General features: G+C 42.3%; 1 protein-coding gene across 1 annotated transcript; it reads left to right on the top strand.

Annotated features, from left to right (window-relative positions):
• The first annotated feature begins 918 nt into the window (after window positions 1-918).
• LOC126416593 (inositol oxygenase-like) lies at window positions 919-21317 on the top strand. The gene is made up of 6 exons (XM_050084346.1): window positions 919-1074; window positions 9403-9574; window positions 14238-14446; window positions 17367-17503; window positions 20467-20697; window positions 20893-21317. Exons 1-6 carry the CDS (start codon window positions 1054-1056, stop codon window positions 20999-21001), a joined length of 879 nt encoding a protein of 292 aa, XP_049940303.1. The 5' UTR covers window positions 919-1053; the 3' UTR covers window positions 21002-21317.
• The last annotated feature ends 138 nt before the right edge of the window (window positions 21318-21455 follow it).

Consider the following 21455-nt stretch of genomic DNA (forward strand, 5'->3'; position numbering starts at 1 on the left):
GAAGAGCAAAACACCTTTCATATAAGAATAGACTCTAATAATTATATTACCTAAATATCAAATTAAGTTATTGTTGCGCCAAATTGTATCCATGTGTAACAACTTGTTTACGACTTTGTATTTTTGACTAGAGTGGTCCAATGAAGGCCATAAAATTAATAATAAAACATATTTCGGTAGTTTTCACATCTGTCAACTCCCGCTTTCTTTGGGATTGGAATTATTATATTCTTCTTGAAGTCTGAGGGAATTTCGCCTGTGTCATAAATCTTGCTCACCAGATGGTAGAGTTTTGTCAGGGCTGGCTCTCCCAAGGCTATCAGTAGTTCTAATGGAATGTTGTTTACTCCCGGAGCCTTGTTTCGAGGTATCCCATTTCATTTGTCACCTAGATGTATAAGCGTCAATTCCGCATTACAATGGCTGTGTCCAGATCATTTTGATCACCTAGTATATATCGTAGAGAGTGTCGATTTCTAATACTTTTTATGCCTGCAGAAGTTATCTTGATTCAGGCGAACAGAAAATTGTCATTTTAATATAAAAATTAAACGAAAGTAGGCAGACAACAAAATGTGTTTTACCATAAGTGACTGCGTATTTCGAAGGCAGAATGTCAATTTTTGCTGGTCGTTATAGTTTAAGAGCAGAGATGTTGTATTGAAATGACCACTAAAACGGGATTGTACAAGGACTGTCAACAACATGAGGTAAGACGCACGCCAAATTGCGCCACCGTCGCAGTTAGCATCGACGCCCGTGACCCGACGCTGACCCTGGCGTCGATAGCAGCGCCGGCCCGTCCTGCGCTCCCTTTCAGGGTCGGGCGGTGGCGTTTTTCCAGATTTGGCGATGACGGGTGGCACGAGAGACGCCGCCGGCTGGCTCACGTGACCGCCGTAGTTGCTGGCGTCGACTCCCCGCGTAAGTTAACGATAGCGGCGCCAATAAAAACCGAGAGGCCTGCCAACGGTGGTCACAGCTGCGGACGCCAAAACACACCCGTCGTCCGGTTCACCGTCTGTCCTCTAGACAGTACTTCAGAACCCAAATATGGCCACTGCACAACTACTGGTGAGTAAATGGGTGTTCAGATGGTTCAAATGGCTCTAAGCACTATGGTACTTAACATCTGAGGTCACCAGTCCCCTAGACTTAGAACTACGTAAACCTAACTAACCTAAGGACGTCACACATATTCATGCCCGAGGCAGGATTCGAAACTGCGACCGTTGCAGCAGCTCGGTTCAGGACTGAAGCGTCTAGAACCGCCCGGCCACAGCCGCCGGCAAACGGGTGTTCAAAACGTACTTGGACTAACTTGGTTCCTCCAGTGAGAAGTACCATACCAGGCAACAAGCTCCTCGAATGATAAGTGGCATACCAGGCAACAAGTTCCCCGAACAATATGTAGCACTCAGAGCAACAAGTTCCCTCCATACATTAAATATCCTTTGCTAACGTTCATTTCCAGCTGTTACGAAGTCTTTTCCTACTTCTGTACCCTTCCGTGGATTTCCACAATATTGCTGATATGGGGATTTTTGCCGCCTTTCATGGGTAGAACATGCACCAAAAGCTTCAGTCTTCTTTCAGCAACGATTTTGTTCAGGCTGCGTTGATCACTTCTTAACGCTTTATCATTTGAGACGTGGTCGCAATAATTTATGCTAAAAATTCGCTTAAAACGTCGTTCGTGAAAAACATTGAACTTACTTTGTGATTTTACTGACATTTTACTGGTCTCATATGCGTATATGGCCATCAGTAGGTCTACGGCCGAGGTTTCTGGACATACTAGAGAGTCTACATGCCATACTGATCCAATTCGTTAGAATCTTGCAGAAGCTTTCCAAATTTCGCTGCTGATGTCTGTACCTACTTCCCATTTAGATGTTGTTGTTGTTGTGGTCTTCAGTGCTGAGACTGGTTTGATGCAGTTCTCCATGCTACTCTATCCTGTGCAAGCTTCTTCATCTCCCAGTACCTACTGCAACCTACATCCTTCTGAATCTCCTTAGTGTATTCATCTCTTGGTCTCCCTCTACGATTTTTACCCTCCACGCTGCCCTCTAATACTAAATTGGTGATCCCTTGGTGCCTCAAAACATGTCCTACCAACCGATCCCTTCTTCTAGTCAAGTTGTGCCACAAACTTCTCTTCTCCCCAATCCTATTCAATACCTCCTCATTAGTTACGTGATCTACCCAGCTTATCTTCAGCATTCTTCTGTAGCACCACATTTCGAAAGCTTCTATTCTCTTCTAGTCCAAACTAGTTATCGTCCATGTTTCACTTCCATACATGGCTACACTCCATACAAATACTTTCAGAAACGATTTCCTGACACTTAAATCTATACTCGATGTTAACAAATTTCTCTTCTTCAGAAACGATTTCCTTGCCATTGCCAGTCTACATTTCATATCCTCTCTACTTCGACCATCATCAGTTATTTTACTCCCTAAATAGCAAAACTCCTTTACTACTTTAAGTGTCTCATTTCCTAATCTGATTCCCTCAGCATCACCCGATTTAATTTGACTACATTCCATAATCCTCGTTTTGCTTTTGTTGATGTTCATCTTATATCCTCCTTTCAAGACACTGTCCATTCCGTTCAACTGTTCTTCCAAGTCCTTTGCTGTCTGTGACAGAATTACAATTTCATCGGCGAACCTCAAAGTTTTTATTTCTTCTCCATGAATTTTAATACCTACTCAAATTTTTCTTTTGTTTCCTTTACTGCTTGCTCAATATACAGATTGAATAACATCGGGGAGAGGCTATAACCCTGTCTCACTCCTTTCCCAACCACTGCTTCCCTTTCATGCCCCTCGACTCTTATAACTGCCATCCGGTTTCTGTACAAATTGTAAATAGCCTTTCGCTCCCTGTATTTTGCCCCTGCCACCTTCAGAATTTGAAAGAGAGTATTCCAGTTAACATTGTCAAAAGCTTTCTCTAAGTCTACAAATGCTAGAAACGTAGGTTTGCCTTTTCTTAATCTTTCTTCTAAGATAAGTCGTAAGGTTAGTATTGCCTCACGTGTTCCAACATTTCTACGGAATCCAAACTGATCTTCCCCGAGGTCGGCTTCTACCAGTTTTTCCATTCGTCTGTAAAGAATTCGCGTTAGTATTGTGCAGCCGTGACTTATTAAACTGATAGTTCGGTAATTTTCACATCTGTCAACACCTGCTTTCTTTGGGATTGGAATTACTATATTCTTCTTGAAATCTGAGGGTATTTCGCCTGTCTCATATTTCTTGGTCACCAGATGGTAGAGTTTTGTCATGACTGGCTCTCCCAAGGCCACCAGTAGTTCTAATGGAATGTTGTCTACTCCCGGGGCCTTGTTTCGACTCAGGTCTTTCAGTGCTCTGTCAAACTCTTCACGCAGTTTCATATCTCCCATTTCATCTTCATCTACATCCTCTTCCATTTCCATAATATTGTCCTCAAGTACATCGCCCTTGTATAGACCCTCTATATACTCCTTCCACCTTTCTGCCTTCCCTTCGTTGCTTAGAACTGGGTTGCCATCTGAGCTCTTGATATTCATACAAGTGGTTCTCTTCTCTCCAAAGGTCTCTTTAATTTTCCTGTAGGCAGTATCTATCTTACCCCTAGTGAGACAAGCCTCTACATCCTTACATTCGTCCTCTAGCCATCCCTGCTTAGCCATTTTGCACTTCCTGTCGATCTCATTTTTGAGACGTTTGTATTCCTTTTTGCCTGCTTCATTTACTGCATTTTTATATTTTCTCCTTTCTTAAATTCAATATTTCTTCTGTTACCCAAGGATTTCTATTAGCCCTCGTCTTTTTACCTACTTGATCGTCTGCTGCCTTCACTACTTCACCCCTCAGAGCTACCCATTCTTCTTCTACTGTATTTCTTTCCCCCATTCCTGTCAATTGTTCCCTTATGCTCTCCCTGAAACTCTCTACAACCTCTGGTTCTTTCAGTTTATCCAGGTCCCATCTCATTAAATTCCCACCTTTTTGCAGTTTCTTCAGTTTCAATATGCAGTTCATAACCAATAGATTGTGGTCAGAGTCCACATCTGCCCCTGGAAATGTCTTACAATTTAAAACCTGATTCCTAAATCTCTGTCTTACCATTATATAATCTATCTGATACCTTTTAGTATCTCCAGGATTCTTCCAGGTATACAACCTTCTTTTATGATTCTTGAACCAAGTGTTAGCTATGATTAAGTTATGCTCTGTGCAAAATTCTACAAGGCGGGTTCCTCTTTCATTTCTTCCCCCCAATCCATATTCACCTACTATGTTTCCTTCTCTCCCTTTTCCTACTGACGAATTCCAGTCACCCATGACTATTAAATTTTCGTCTCCCTTCACTACCTGAATAATTTCTTTTATCTCGTCATACATTTCATCAATTTCCTCATCATCTGCAGAGCTAGTTGGCATATAAACTTGTACTACTGTAGCAGGCGTGGGCTTTGTGTGTATCTTGGCCACAATAATGCGTTCACTATGCTGTTTGTAGTTGCTAACTCGCACTCCTATTTTTTTAGTCATTATTAAACCTACCCCTGCATTACCTCTATTTGATTTTGTATTTATAACCCTGTAATCACCTGACCAAAAGTCTTGTTCCTCCTGCCACCGAACTTCACTAATTCCCACTATGTCTAACTTTAACCTATCCATTTCCCTTTTTAAATTTTCTAACCTACCTGCCCGATTAAGGGATCTGACATTCCACGCTCCGATCCGTAGAACGCCAGTTTTCTTTCTCCTGATAACGACGTCCTCTTGAGTAGTCCCCGCCCGGAGATCCGAATGGGGGACTATTTTACCTCCGGAATATTTTACCCGAGAGGACTTCATCATCATTTAATCATACAGTAAAGCTGCATGTCCTCGGGAAAAATTACGGCTGTAGTTTCCCCTTTCTTTCAGCCGTTCGCAGTACTAGCACAGCAAGGCCGTTTTGGTTAATGTTACAAGGCCAGATCAGTCAATCATCCAGACCGTTGCCCCTGCAACTACTGAAAAGGCTGCTGCCCCTCTTCAGGAACCACATGTTTGTCTGGCCTCTCAACAGATACCCCTCCGTTGTGGTTGCACCTACGGTACGGCCATCTGTATCGCTGAGGCACGCAAGCCTCCCCACCAACGGCAAGGTCCATGGTTCATGGGGGGGCCCATTTAGATACGGTTGCCTATATGTGGAAGTCGGGCAACATTTTGCGCTACTGGATGGTTTATAATTAAAATGCAGCTACTCACAGAGATCCAGTGTGGACTGTAATTATCGTATGGCAGCGGAACTTGGTAGATATCCTAATGCGTTAATGCAGAACCGAATTAAGCTGGAAAAACATTATTTTCAATTCTGACCACCAGGTGCAAATCTGGCGCTGTGAATGCAAGAAAGATCTAAAATGGCTCTGAGCACTATGGGACTTAACTGCTCCGGTCATCAGTCCCCTAGAACATAAAACTACTTAAACCTAGCTAACCTAAGGACATTACACACATCCATTCCCGAGGCAGGATTCGAACCTGCGATCGTAGCGGTCGCGCGGTTCCAAACTGTAGCGCCTAGAACCGCTTGGCCACTCCGGCCGGCAGAAAGACCTACATAAATGTTTGGATATGTAATGAATTAGGAACCGCACATGGGCAGAAAAGGTCAAACAAGTGAGAAAGGCATATTGTTGGTTTTGCTATTGGAACTATTTTTTTCAGCAGATTAAAGCATCGGAATATCTTCCAAGTTTCGCTACGATGAATACAGCCGACACTAGATCTCCATGAGTAGCGGCACTTTGATTTTACAGCCTGATATCTTCTGTTGCACTATAATTTCAATCGATCATTACCATTTTTTTGAACACAGTATTTACGTTATCACTACTTATTATTAGCCATTTCATGGAGTTTAGTAGCGACTGGGTGTAAACTTTGTAGTGTTTTTGCTAGGAGAAAGATGTCATCAGTAAAACCGAGATGTGTAAGCCTATGTTGCTCATTCCGACGTATGTCCATGTTGGAGCTGTCCGTAGTTTTTCTCATTACGGAATCTATGAAAAGGAATGGTGACAAAACGCATTCTTATTGGACAGCTGTCAGAATGATAAAGAACGGTGTGTTCACGTATGTTCTTACACAACAGCTCGAGTCTAGGTATAGTTTCTCGAACCATCAGTGAAATAGTCACGAATTAAAAAAAGTCTTACGATATTTCATAGCGATCGTGTGGTGTGCGTATACTGTCTAAAGCTTTTTTGATATCAGCTACCACTTAGAAATGGCATAACTGCCGAAATTCGCTTGTACTGGACAGTAAAAACGTGATTATACTCGAAAGTGGAACGTATTGTCACTTGACCATATGGGAGCCGCCGAGCAACGGCGTTATCTCAAGCGAAAAAACATTCATGAAACGATTGCAGAGTGCTTCTACATTTTTTCCGGGCCAGACTGAAATAATCCGAGAGGACTGAGTTAAACTGTATCAGGTGAAAGTACTGATATTCATGTCTATGCTCAGATATGCAAAATTTACGTCAAAAGTTATTTCTCAATGACCACTCTTGTTAAATGCTGCCGGCCGGTGTGGCCAAGCGGTTCTAGGCGCTTCAGTCTGGAAACGCGCGACCGCTACGGTCGCAGGTTCGAATCCTTCCTCGGGCATGGATGTGTGTGACGCCCTTGGGTAGTGAGGTTTAAGTAGTTCTAAGTTCTAGGGGACTGATGACTTCAGATGTTAAGTCCCATAGTGCTCAGAGCTATTTGAACCATTTTTGTTGAATGCTAACAACATACATTCCGATATTGTTATTAAAAAATCAAAAGTGGCAGTAATAAAATGTGTTTGGTCTAAATCTGTTCTATATTTTTCATGACTTCATTACGTATCTCACCTCAAATGCTCCCGGCCTACCAATGACTGATGATGATGAGGTCCCATACTCCAAGGAGCGTAGGGAACGATGCGGGAGACCCGTACCGCCGCACTAGGCAAGGATTGCAAAGAAGTATCATTTCACCTAATCTTGTGCAATGTGTGTCTTTGAATCACTAAATTTTCTATTCTGTGTGTCATCGCATTTTAAATGTTTGTGGATCGCATCTTCTGATCCGGATACCGGGGGCCAACGCATTATTTCCCTAAACGGGCGTGAGAAACCTCCTAAACACCACACTCAGGTGCGCTGCGGTACCAGAAGAACGATCGTTAATCCGCCACATGGATACGATCCGGGTTGGGCTTACCTGCCTGTCATGGAAGCTGGTGCGTTCCACATTAAGTTGTACCAGCAGGTCACTGTAATGAACAGGCTCTCCCAAGAAAAAAAGGTGGGTTAGAGTGTACTACAATTGCTAACCCAGGGAGCGATGAAGCAAAACACTGGACAATTGCGAGTCGGACTCCGAGAGTTCCCTACAAACTAAACTTTGTGCACAGATAGTTAACCCGTACCGGCAATCGAAAATGTCGACGATTTTGCGTGTCATCGATACTGACGTTGGCAAGAAATCGGTCCGCGGAATTCCAAGACTTTCGAGAACGTTTCAAATTTAAGTTTAAATTTTTTGTGTAATTTGGCATTCGCTACAGTAATTTTTCATTTATTTTATTTACTCTGGAATTACATTAACATGCTATAGTAATTGCCAGCAGCAGGTGCGTTGACTTCGTCTGCTCTCGTCTCTGTAGCGATTACTGGTAAGATTTGACGGAATCCTCCAGAAAAGAAAACGGTACAGACGGCCACTGTACTACTGTTGTTACATAATGTCGAAAGTTTCAGCAAATATTTTACGGGCTGTTGGAACCTCACCCAAACAATAGAAGTCTAACCCCCTCAGTATTGAGCTACTTCCAAATATTACAAATGCTGTGCGTGTCGCAGCCATAGATTGTCAGAATAATTTCTATATAGAATGAGCAATTCGTAAGAGATCTGCGATACTAGTGACGGCATGGTGTGGTAGTCAGAGAGTCTAACACCTGACACCACTAGATGGCAAAGGCATCGATTTCACAGCGGTAGAGGACTTCGGTTCAACGCAGTTCAGCCATTTAGCACGAAATATTTATAAATTATATACACAAATCTTTCTTGTGAATCAGCCTACTTATTACTGAAAACCATGTCAAAGTCCCCGAAATAATTCATGACGATTTTGATGGGTTACTAATGCAATGTAGCTTTTTAATGGTAAAAAATGTTTTTTATGTGATATCATTAAAAATTAACAATTTTTCCTTAATTTGCACTGTGAAAACCTTGTTTCTTACCAAAGTTCATGATTCTAGGTCAATGTGAACTACCCTAAATGTTTCGATGAGTGAGTTTGCGAGTAAAGAAGTGGACGATGTGGTAAAGAAGGCATTGGCTGGTAGTGGCTATAGAATGGGGGACGAAGAAATAAAAATTATTTATTATACTGACGATGCAGTTATGCTAGAAAACAGTGAAGACAACCTGCGGAAACTTTGACATATATTTAACGTGGCAGACAAAAACCAAAATATGGTCATATCCAGTCAAACACTCAAATGTATGAGCACATCTGTGGAACCATTTAGATGCGATCTGGAAGTGGATGGAAAATTATTCAACAGGTAATAACATTTAAATATCTCGGTACTGAACTACCCAGCAGTAGAAAGGTGGGAAGGTTAGAGAATAAGTAGCAAAAGCAAACAAATTGGCAGGATGTCTAAATGATAGTATTTGGAAAAACAAACGTATAGAAAGAGACGCAAAGAAAAGGGTATACAAAACAATAGTGAGATGAAATACGACATACACAGCTGAGACAAGACATGAAACATCAAAAAGTAGAAGACTTTCGGGAACTACAGACATGAAAATTCTGCGAAGTATTACAGAGAAGATACTGAGAGATAGATAGAGAAGTGAAACCATTAAGGAGTGGGTACATAAGAGAAAGCATGAATGGAACGAACACATAGACAGGGTGGATGAACGGAAGACTGTGAAAAACCTAAGAAATAAATCACCAGCCGCTGCAAGAAATATCGGCCGTCCAAGGAAAAGATGGAGTGACAACCTCTGGGTAAGTGAGGGGTACTAAAGGAAACAAACTTCAACCTAGCAAACAACGTAGAACAAGAACAGTGGGACAGAGAGACAGACAACAAAGTGTTCCTGTAAGGTTTCAGTTTTTACCGATTCAGGTATGGAACTCTAAAAAGAAATTGAGTTGACGGTCACCGGAGTTGCACAAGCTATTTAGGGCATACTTCATGAAATTAAGATGGCATGCAGAAAAATACAGAACAGCATTAATTTACAGGAAAGATAGATGGATCTATGAAAATAGATAGATTACGCGCCAAGTGTAGCTCTGACCCTAACGTTCTGGGTGCTGCTCTGTCCACAGCCGCAGCCGCTGCTCGACCCTTCGGAGCTGCTCAGGCCGGAGCCCCTGCACGCGGGGAAGCCAGTCTCGCAGTTCCGCGACTACACCATCGACGAGAGTGACCCCATCAAGGAGCGCGTGCGCAGGCTCTACCACGTCATGCACACACACCAGACCGTGGACTTCGTCAGAAGTGAGTATCTGGCGTCCGTCCTAGGACGACACAGTAGCCCACCAAAAGCAGCAGGACACCAATTGGTGGGCATTAATGTTGGGTATGTCCACCCTTTACCTTTATGACGATTTGAACTCTACTGGGGTCACTTTAAGTGAGGTGTCTGAGTGACTGAAGGAATGACAGCCCATTATTCCTGAAGAGTCAAGACTAGAGAAGGTAGTGATGCTGTACGCTGGGATCTGGAGCAAAGCGGAGATTCTAACACACCCAAAAGGCGTTCCATTGAGTTCAGGTGGGGAGTCTGGGAAGGCCAGTCCATTTCAGGAATGTTATTGTTCATAAATAATTGACTCAGACGTGCTGCTTTAAGAGTGGATGCTTTATCGGGCCAATACAAACAATTGTCGTGTCCGAAATTCTCTTCTACTTTACACAGTACATAACGCTACAATATGTATTCAAATCCGTCCTCATTTATTATTTCGTTAAGCTACAACCTAACCTGCAAACAACCCCACAGCGATCGCAAACCCTGTACTCCACTGTTAGCACTACATATGCTAGCAGGTAACGTTCTCCAATTATTCGCCAGACCTAAGCCCTTTTATGGTGTTGCGTGATTCATCGCTCCAGATCACTCTTTTGCAGTTATCCACTGCGAAGTGGCATCACAATTTACACCACTTCAAGCATCGCTTAGTATTCACTACAGAAATGTGTGGCTTACGAAGAGATGGAGGACACCCAGTGCGGAGCAGGTCACTAAAATAACTGGTCATTTGCTGTTCAAAAATTCTTATTTGCTGACGCATTTCGGGCACAGCCAATTATCAGAACACCAAAAACATATGTCTTCATACACAGCATGGAGTAACATGTATCTAATAGTCAACATCAAACCTCAATCAGTGAGTTCACTTGAGCTCTGACCCGATGGCTAATACATGTGCCTCAATACTCTGTACGAATACTTTTCGTTTTCGAGTTCTGATGATGGGCTGTGCCAGATACGTGTCAATAAATAAGAATTTTTGAACAACGAATGACCAATTATTCCAGCGACCCGTTCAGTAGTGAGTCGCGCGGAGTGGCCGCGCAGTTTGAAGCGAATTGCAAGGCCCCTCCCGCCGGGGGTTCGAGTCCTCCCTCGGGCATGTGTGTTTTTCTTAGCACAAGTTAGTTTAGGTAGTGTGTAAGTCTAGGGACCGATGACCCTAGCAATTTAGTCCCTTAGGAATTCACACACATTTGAACATTTGTTCAGCAGTGGTATAGTTCTCCTCAGTTTTACGTCACGGTCGCAGGCCTCCTGCGTGATTTCATGTACGCCGCGCGGGATTAGCCGAGTGGTCTACGGCGCTGCAGTCATAGACTGTGCGGCTGGTCCCGGTGGAGGTTCGAGTCCTCCATCGGGCATGGGTGTGTGTGTTTGTCCTTAGGATAATTGAGGTTAAGTAGTGTGTAAGCTTAGGAACTGATGACCTTAGCAGCTAAGTCCCATAAGATTTCACACATATTTGAACATTTTTTTGAACTTCATGTCCCACCATAAGTTATGAGGAACTGCCAACCATTGTACTTTGTCCTTTTTCACTCCCTACGCAAGGTGGGTTCATAGCTGGACTGCTGGTAACAGTTTGGAACTCACGAAGGAGTCATTCCGCTGATTTCATGCGATTTTTTACAATCACCCTCCGCAATGTTCGACGGCCCTGTCCGTCAGTATATGACGTCTCCCTGGACTTGGTTTTTGCTGTTGTTGTTCCTTCGCATTTCCAGTTCACAGTTACAAAAAATGGTTCAAATGGCTCTGAACACAATGGGACTTAACATTTAAGGTCATCAGTCCCCTAGAACTTAGAACTACTTAAACCTAACTAACCTAAGGACATCTCACACATCCATGCCCGAGGCAAGATTCGAACCTGCGACCGTAGCAGTCGCGCGGTTCTACACAGAAGCGCCTAGAACCACTCGGCCATACCGGCCGGCTTACATCTCATACCGTCCATTAGAGGGACATCAGCTCTTACACTGGTGCGTCCGCCTCTCGTGATATCTATTGGTCAGCTGCACTTAACATAGGGGTATTCAGATACTTTTTATCACATAGCGTGCGTCTGTGGTGCGCAACAAATAGCTGGCGTTATCTGTGCAGACACTAACCACAGACGTCAGTTTATTTAAAGGACAGTCAAATGAAAACGAAACAGATGAACCAAAAAGTAAGTAAGGTGTTTACTATTTCAAAAGTAACCTCCATAATTGTTATTACATTTACTCGACTTTGAGAAAAGACAGTCAATGCCTTCATGGGAAAAATATTTGAGGCTGTCTACGGAACCACGATTGTACTCAGGCGTGCACTTCGTCCGAAGCAAATCGACGGCCATCAGTGTCTTTCTTCGGCGCTTCAGAAATATCAAAATCGTATGAAGAGAGGTCGGGACCGTATGGAGGATGTGTAAGGGTTTCCCAGCGATAGTTCTGCGGCATACTCAAAAGAACATTGGCAAAACCTAGGCCCGCTATGTTGCCTACGTTGTTTCGACTAGACTGCACATCATTGTAGACAAATATATTAATAGGTATGGCGATTACTTTTGAAATAGTACTTACTATTTTCCATCTATCTCCTTTTCATGTGACTGACCCTTATATTTTTACTTGGCAGAGACATCATTTGCAATGTAGATAAAGGCTGCCGCGCGGGATTAGCCGAGCGGTCTGAGGCGCTGCAGTTATGGACTGTGCGGCTGCTCCCGGCGGAGGTTCGAGTCCTCCCTCGGGCATGGATGTGTGTGTGTTTGTCCTTAGAATAATTTAGGTTAAGGACTGATGACCTGAGCAGTTAAGTCCCATAAGATTTCACACACATTTGAAGATTTTTTGTTAGAGGCTATGGTAATTGACTCCAATTATTGGTGCAAATGATCACCTGATGACGCTATAGATATATAACACAATTGTTTAAAAATGTATTGCTTGTTATTGTTAAAGTAATGAAAGATTAAGTAGTGGTCAAGTACTTTGTTCACAGTGAGCGTTTAAAGGAATAGTTTTGTGGAAACATGATAATTACACGGGAACGTTTTAGCCGGATGACTTGTTTACCATTTTAATAAAAAGCAACAATAACTCTAATCGTTTCGCTCAACGTTTGGTAACCAGTCATCTACAGAATGTGTTTATACTTTCTTTTTTAATAATTTCGTGTGAAGCTCAAACAAAATCTGTTTTTGTTCTAAAAAATAACCGGTTCTGAGCGCATAATGTTTGTAGAGTGTCGCCATGTGACTTGCTGTGTAACAAGGGGATCATACCGAAGATTGCAGAATATTCGATTTAGCATCAATATTCAGCTGTGAAAAATATTTGTTCCTGATAGATTCCGAACAATCTGATCCAAGGTCAGAATTAGGGTTCGTCTCAGCTGGCGTAAGGAAACACTAAATCGACCGAGGAAATGCTAAATCCCTGTATGACTTTGTAACATGTGACGAAATTTGAAAAATAATTCTGCGAAACTAAGAAAGAATTAATTGTTTGTATGTCCCAAAATGAACCGGAACCAAGTAAAATTGTTTTTCTTGAGGAACTTCTAACAAAATTATCTGTTGTTTCTACATATACATTTCCACTCCGCAAGGCATCTTATGTTGTGTGGCGGAGACAAGTTGCTGTACCACAGTCACTACAACTTCTTCAAGTCATAAGTGGTATACGGGAAAAATGATTGCTGGTAAGCCACCACGTGAGCTCGAATCTCTATCATTTTATCTCCACAGTCGTTTCTAGGAACGCACGCTCTCGGAACTTGAACAGTAGACCTCACCGGGATACAGAACGCCGCTCTTGCAACGCCTGCCACTGAAATTGGTGGAGTATCTCTTACCAACTTCAGTGGCAAACAAAGAAGACAGGCGCTGTGCATGCGCTGTGGTTCCAAGGACGTACGTTCCTGCAGGAGTCAAAAAATATATTGAACCTTCCTACGTATATCTCGCGTTTCTTTTATCAACACTACACATAACGTGATCATCGATCCATGAACGGTTAATGAGGAATGTAGTAGAGCAATGTGTCATCGATGAAAACAAGAAAACAATCGAAGCATGCCTGAGTCTCCGTAATGATAGTGCCGGACTGTATAGAGCTAGTCAAACAAGTGATTATTTGAAAGAGTTGTTGTTGTTGTGGTCTTCAGTTCTGAGACTGGTTTGATGCAGCTCTCCATGCTACTATTTGATGGAGAGAGACATTGAATGAAGGTCTCATTCCCATATTCACCTGATTTGTCGGCTAAAAACTTTTTCTTCCTTTATGTCAAACAAAAATGAGCGAACCATCATATTCGTAATTTTAATGAGACATTTATAGCAGAACCTCCTAAGATCAGTATCTATCTTACTTCAGCCAGATTTACGTCTGACATTCGTTTCGTTCCACGGTCACTCTGGTGACAATGTTAAATTTTTGCAGTTCATTAATCAATGATTTAATCTTGTTAATTTTCAGGCTCATTTGTTACCAACCTCTCACTACAATCTACAGCAACTCCGTGTTCCACAATTTGTTTCAATAGAGAATATCCTTCATTAGTTGTTACAGTTTTGGTCCATTTACTTATACAGATATTTCGCTGCAGATTAGGGTATCGACATAACTCTTTACACAGGCCGACACGAGAAGTGGCTCAAATTCGACAAGTTCCAGGCCCCAATTCTGGACGCTTTGGAGCAGCTCAACCGCCTCGTGGACGAGAGTGACCCCGACGTCGACGTGCCAAACATTGTGCACGCCTACCAGACTGCTGAGCGCATTCGCGCAGACCACCCCGACTGCGACTGGTTCCAGCTCATGGGGCTCATCCACGACCTGGGCAAGGTGAGGTCACTTCTTAAGGGACGACGCTCGGAACTGAAATGGGACATACAACTCTGATTCTTACAAACATTGTTTCGCTCATAAGAACGATCTTATAGCTGGATGCAACTTCCAGTTTCTGTATGTAGGCTCTAATGACTGAATCACTCTACAGGTTGCCAGGAGAATTTTTTTTCCGTGTCTGTTGGTAGTAAGCCATATACAGAGCTTCATAGCTCACCATTCGCAGACAGAAGTCACATACGGTATATCTCTAGAGCTTCCAAAATCTTCATTGCGAAGTCATTCATGATGCTGACATTAAGTGTGTTATCCAACAAAGGGTAAGGGGGCGAAAGAGGAGAAGGAAGAGACGTAGGCACGGAATCCAGCAAACAACAATGCTGCTTCACGTGAGCAAAGGAAAACGGAGCGACAGACATCGTTTCTTTAAAAAAAATGTATTTACATAATCAGGAACATTGTGCAAAAAACTTAAAGAATTGTCTCTACAACGATGACATGTTAGACAAAATAACTTCAGTCGTGTTCAGGATGGCAATGTACTGTGAAGACACTATAATATATTTTCTGCTATCATGTCTCGTTACTTATAGTTGGAAACAAGCATAAATTCTTGAAAGGTTTTGTGCTAGACAAAAAATGTAAAATAATGGCTCAAAATGGCTCTGAGCACTATGGGACTTAACTTCTGAGGTCATCAGTCCCGAAGAACTTAGAACTACTTAAACCTAACTAACCTTAGGACACCACACACAGCCATGCCCGAGGCAGGATTCGAACCTGCGACCGTAGCGGTCGCGCGGTTCCAGACTGCAGCGCCTAGAACCGCTCGGTCACTCCGGCCGGCGTAAAATAATGTACATCAAATAACAAATACACTAGTAGAAAGAATAACAACAACTTAGATGAACAGGAAAGAAATCAAAAAGTTTGAAGGACTTTAAGTGGAATGGAAGTAGATTCCCAGAAATCACATGGAAGCAAGGAAGATTAGGTTTTAACGTCCCGTCGGCATCGAAATCATTAGCGACGGTGCACAAGCTCGGGTTGTTTCAGTGACGGTGAAGGAAATCGGCCGAGCTATTTCAAAGCAACTATCCCGGCATTTTCCTGGAGTGACTCGGAGGAATTACGGAAAACCTAAATCTCGATGGCCGGAAGCGGATTTGAGCCATTCAGTGTGCTAGTCATTGCGCCATCTTATTCTGTCAGAAATTAACAAGATGAAAAACAAGACGCAAGAATGTATTGTCAATGAGTTCCTTTCTGTTTTGGTGTCATGGTTTCAGCATGTCGAGAAGCTACTGGAAAAGTTCTCGTCAGCAATTTTTGTATAGATAGTGTGGTACGTAGAGTCCCGGCAACGATATTGTTTACCTCGTTTAAGGCTCCCGACTTAGAAACCGTAGGCGACATATAAACAACTAATGTTTCGCCGCTATGTGTGCGAAAAATCTTAAAAGATAAATTGGTAATTACTTCGAAACACAGTTATTTTTGCAGATATCTTTAGTATACGAAGACAAAACGTTTATAGACAGTTTTATACATCGACAATGGCCTCTTAGCCAGGAACTTTTAACAGAAGTAATCAGCGTCTGGAAGATACTTCATACATTCTATTACATTCTTCGTGTAATCCCTTTTGAATGAGATGTCGAACTCAAGAAAATGGGATTAGGTTAGAGTTACCCATGATAGATCCTGAGTATAAGCTCTTACACTACGATTTATTAAACTAAGACAGTTTACTGTAGAGTGACAGCTGTTAATTATTAATGAGTATTACATTTTTATCATTCCCTACACTGTGTTACCTATTAAACTTTACTTTCTAGCATGAATTATTTAAGAGGTATTGCTTGGACTGACTCTTTACAATTCGAATTTTAGTTATCTCTTTAATGTCCTTAGGCAATTACAGAAAATGTTGTTTTGCATTTCATGGTTGTTTATTTTTGGTAAGTGCTAGAGCTTGAAGTCAGTGCCCGTATTTTGTTTACGGGAGCCCCAAAAAAAAAAAAAAAAAAAAGATTCCATAGCTAAATGTGGTGAGCATATGGCTTGCATTGTATTTGTGATAATGCTTTTAGAAAAGGAACACTTTATGCATTACTCGAAGATTTTCATTCGTAGCGGCTCTGGAGAATACTTTGTAGTTTCTTCAAGTTAGTGTTTTTCACAGAAACGCAGGTATATCAGTATAAAAATCCACATTGATTTTATGCGCTAACAGTGTAAACAAGTTCCAGAGATTTTTGAATTGGGCAGAGTAAAATGTGATATATTTGAAAGAATAAAAAGAAGTGCAAATATGGCCTGTTTATAACCCCCTCTCTGCTTTGGCGTTCTCAAGAGTTGAAGTGTTGTTAGAAAACCTCTTGTAAACATTTTGTATTTATTAATTTGTTCATTGTGTAATACATTAAATCCTGACGATGCCATGTTGTTAGAGAAGGGACACTATTACACCATTCAATCGTAGCAAATTTGGAAAATATGTTACTTTTAAGTAAAACCTTCTAGGTTATTTGGCCTCGTCATGTTGCTCTTGAATTTCTTCCTACACAATCGACGTTTCGACTGCTATTCTTCTATCTTCTCGAGGATGTTCTGGTGTCTCTGGTTAGCTGAACAGCTAACCGGGAACATCAGCAGATCCTGAAGAAGATCCCAGCAGACGAGTCGAAACGTCGACTGTGTAAGAATAAACTGAGGACGCGGCCAAACAACCTAGAAGATTTTACCATCAGTTACAGTTGCCACCAAGCCTGTAGACTTATCTACGCTGCACATTCAAGGGACTGTATTACCGGAGAAAACTCATTTCTGACCTTCACATGAAAAAAAGTTAAATAAATTCAACTGAAATGCATGTCTGCATTTCTGGAGAATAACGACTTATTACTGTTTTCAGCTCATGGCGTTCTACGATGAGCCTCAGTGGGCTGTTGTAGGCGATACTTTCCCAGTGGGCTGCGCCTGGGCCGAGTCCATCGTCTACAGGGACACCAGCTTCGTCGACAACCCAGACGGCAAGGATCCACGTTACAAGTACGTCATCGAAAGTCACAAGATGAGGTTTTATTACGACATACAGCCAGGTGAAATGAAATTTCAACGGCATGGAGGATGAACAATTTTAAAGACAGAAAACATATTTTGTTATCTCTTTGACTCCCACCAAGTGGAATACGTTTGGGTAACCGAGCGGGGTGGCGCAGTGGTTAGCACACTGGACTCGCATTCGCGAGGACGACGGTTCAATCCCGTCTCCGGCCATCCTGATTTAGGTTTTCCGTGATTTCCCTAAATCGTTTCAGGCAAATGCCGGGATGGTTCCTTTGAAAGGGCACGGCCGATTTCCTTCCCAATCCTTCCCTAACCAGAGCTTGCGCTCCGTCTCTAATGACCTCGCTGTCGACGGGACGTTAAACACTAACCACCACCACACGTTTGGGTATTTGGTAACTTCCAGCTAATATTCTGTAATCGTCATCATAAAATGAATAGCTTTCTCTTGCATTGGTTTCCTGCTGTGACTGTCAACCATCATCTGTACTGAACAACAAATGGGGTCAGAGTGGTTGTCAATTTAAAGAGTGTTAGCAGTAACCATTTACGATCGATGTTGTCCATCTACATGTCCTAGACCTAATTCTTTCCTTATGCATTATATTAATTCTGTAATGGAGACGATTTTACACCCACAAAGATAATACAGTCTTGTCCAGTCTTCTCTCCCAGACTTTCAAAGGGTTTGTATTCTTTTTGGATCATGACTACGCCAGACCACCACAAACGAGAACAGGCAAACTCCAGTTTTGATTACTTCACTCTTGATGTTAAGAGGATATTTATTCTCAGTACTGTAGATTATGCTCGTTTGTTGCTAATATCCGAGATTTTACAAGCTGCCTGTCTGGGAGAAATGTATTTATACGAGGGCGGTTCAGAAAGTAACCTCCGATTGGTCACAGTGCGGGTTGTGGGGGGAGTAGCGACGCCATCTGTGCGTTCACGCACTCAACAGGTCAGTCGACATCAAGCCGTGGTCGAGTGAACGTCGTACCTGCGCTAGTTTAGTTTTTGTGGTAGTTTGAAATGTGTGCTGCAATAGAAAACCCCGCCAAATGTGAAGTGCGTGCTGTCATAAGGTTTTTTACAGCCAAAGGATATTCTGCAGCAGCTATTCATCGTGAGCTTTGTGCCGTGTATGGACTAAGAGTTATGAGTGAAGGAGTTGTCAGTGAATGGGTACGTTTATTTAAAAGTGGACGAGAAAACGTTCATGATGAAGAGAGGAGTGGTAGACCATCATTGGTGACTGAAGAACTCGTTCAGACAGTTGATGCAAAAGTTCGTGAAAATCGACGTTTCTCAATGTCGGAGTTGTCTACTGGTTTTCCACAGATTTCTAAGACTCTCTTGTACGAGATAGTGACAGCAAGATTGGGTTACCGTAAGTTCTGTGCACGATGGGTGCCCAAAATTCTTACCGACCACCACAAAACTCAAAGAATGGCCTCTGCATTAGACTTTCTGTCACGTTATGAGGACGAAGGAGAACCATTGTTAAACAGAATCGTGACCGGTGACGAAACCTGGATTAAGTACGTGAACCCTGAGACAAAAGAACAATCAAAGATATGGGCACATTCAAATTCGTCTACCAAACCAAGAAAAGCCTCGCAAGATTTTTCTGCCAGAAAACTGATGGCAACGGTGTTTTGGGATGCCAAAGGGGTGTTGTTGGTTGAATTCATGGAACGTGGTACGACCATTAATCAAGACGTGTACTGTGAAACAATAAAAAAGTTACGACAGGCTATACAGAACAAACGCCGTGGTATGCTGACTTCCGGTATCGTTTTTTTGCACGATAACGCCCGTCCTCACTCTGCTCGCAGAACAACGGCCCTTCTTGAGTCCTTCAAGTGGGACGTTATCAACCATCCACCTTACAACCCAGACCTGGCGCCAAGTGATTATCACCTCTTCATGCATTTGAAGAAATGGCTCGGGTCACAGCGGTTTGATGACGACGAAGAGCTCAAAGATGCGGTCACAGGCTGGCTCCAGGCACAAGAGGGTGATTTTTATGCATAAGGAATTTCAAAGCTTGTGAAGACATACGATAAGTGCCTCAATCGCTATGGAAACTATGTAGAAAAATAGTGCAAAGATGTAGTTGTAAGATGTATATATTAAAATATTTTTATTTAACTTGGTGTATTTTTTTAAATCAACCGGAGGTTACTTTCTGAACGGCCCTCGTATTTGAGATAATTCTTACTTATTGCTCCGTCTCAGTTGCCCTCTTTCTTTTAGTTCGATTACATGTTTCGATCACTCAGGATCATCACAATATACAAGTAATGTCATCAGCAACCGGCCTCGTCTACTCAGAACAACATATCAAAGTACTCGTGTTCTGAATAGACGAGTTGCTGATGCAATTACTTACCCAGAGTGATCGAAATATGTAATCGAATTTAAAAAGTGTGCCACCGAGACTTGAAAATTATCTCAAGTATCTACTAGTATACAGTTGCTGAATTCTCTCAAGACGATTGATTACGTCGACTATAGTGAAATATATTTAACATATAAATGTGGGATAACGTAACTTAGGATTTACAAATAATTTCTTAATTACTGGAAACTTATGTAATTTCCACCATTTATTATTCCACACCACTAAGTTTAAGGGCACGATGTATTAATTCAAAAGCCACAGATTTTCACAGCTTGTGTAACACGGGGCAAGGGAGTAGTAGTTGGATGGTCCATTTTTCAGTTATGTTTTTGCTTCTTATTTCTGCTGAAGAAGGAAAATCACTGAAGACAGTGGTTACTCAAAAGGCTGATTCACGCGACTCAGCTATTGTCTCTCGAACCTCGACAGAATTATTAGTGTTTGTTGGACGGTCAATATCGATTTCGAATACTTTTTTTGTGCTTGTGATCAAGTTGGGGTTATTTTGCTACTTATCAGTATGTGTCTTGCGTTACAGCACTAAATACGGAATCTACACACCAAACTGTGGCCTTGACAATCTCCTGATGTCGTGGGGCCACGACGAGTACATGTACCACGCACTGAGGCACAACGGTTCCAAGCTGCCAGAGATCGCACACAAGATCATCCGCTTCCATTCGTTCTACCCGTGGCACTCCGGCGGCGATTACATGCACCTCTGCAACGAGAAGGATGTCGAAACCCTTAAGTGGGTCAGAGAATTCAAGTAAGTAACATATTAGCCTCTCAAGTACTTTTACTGTTGCACTCTTGCTAAGGTTCTGTTACGATTCGTGTACTTCTTCACAATGACGCCCTTATTATTGCGGCTGACAATTTAAAGATTACAGGAATCAGTTCGAAATAACTGCATTTTTTCTACTTAACTAGTGTAACTGAAGTGATGAACTGTCTCTTGCAGCAAGTATGACCTATACACGAAAAGTGACGAGACGCCAGACATTGAGGCGCTGAAGCCGTACTACCAGAGCCTGATTGACAAGTACCTGCCTGGAACGCTCAGCTGGTAGGAGACTTCAAACTGCTGTTGAAACTCCATCCTCCCATGCGGACGGACGTCACTGCCTGAGTCTCCAAACGCGAAATTCGTGTCCTTCAGGTGCACATCACCTAACTGCGACTGTTGAACGTAGAATGTTGCTGTACACTCGTATTATGTTGTAGCTTGTTAGTAAGAAGTGTCAACAATTCACTGACTACTGAACAATATACTTGTAAATAAGACTGACGGATTCCTTTTTTTCTGTATGTATGCTCGCACCAATCGTTTTCATTTCATTCCAACTGTAATAAGTGGGATAAAAAATAAAACATGAAACTGTAAAATGTTGTCTGTACAAAAGAACCCATTTGTGGACAGTGTTTCTCTATTGGAACTCATGTTCAGCTGCACTCTAGAAGGTAAAGACAGCTACAAATCTGCAAAGTTGTCAAGGGTGTATCATTAAGAGAAAGGTCAGGTAA

This window comes from Schistocerca serialis, chromosome 8 (assembly GCF_023864345.2).
Source record: "Schistocerca serialis cubense isolate TAMUIC-IGC-003099 chromosome 8, iqSchSeri2.2, whole genome shotgun sequence".
NCBI classification, from domain to species: domain Eukaryota; kingdom Metazoa; phylum Arthropoda; class Insecta; order Orthoptera; family Acrididae; genus Schistocerca; species Schistocerca serialis.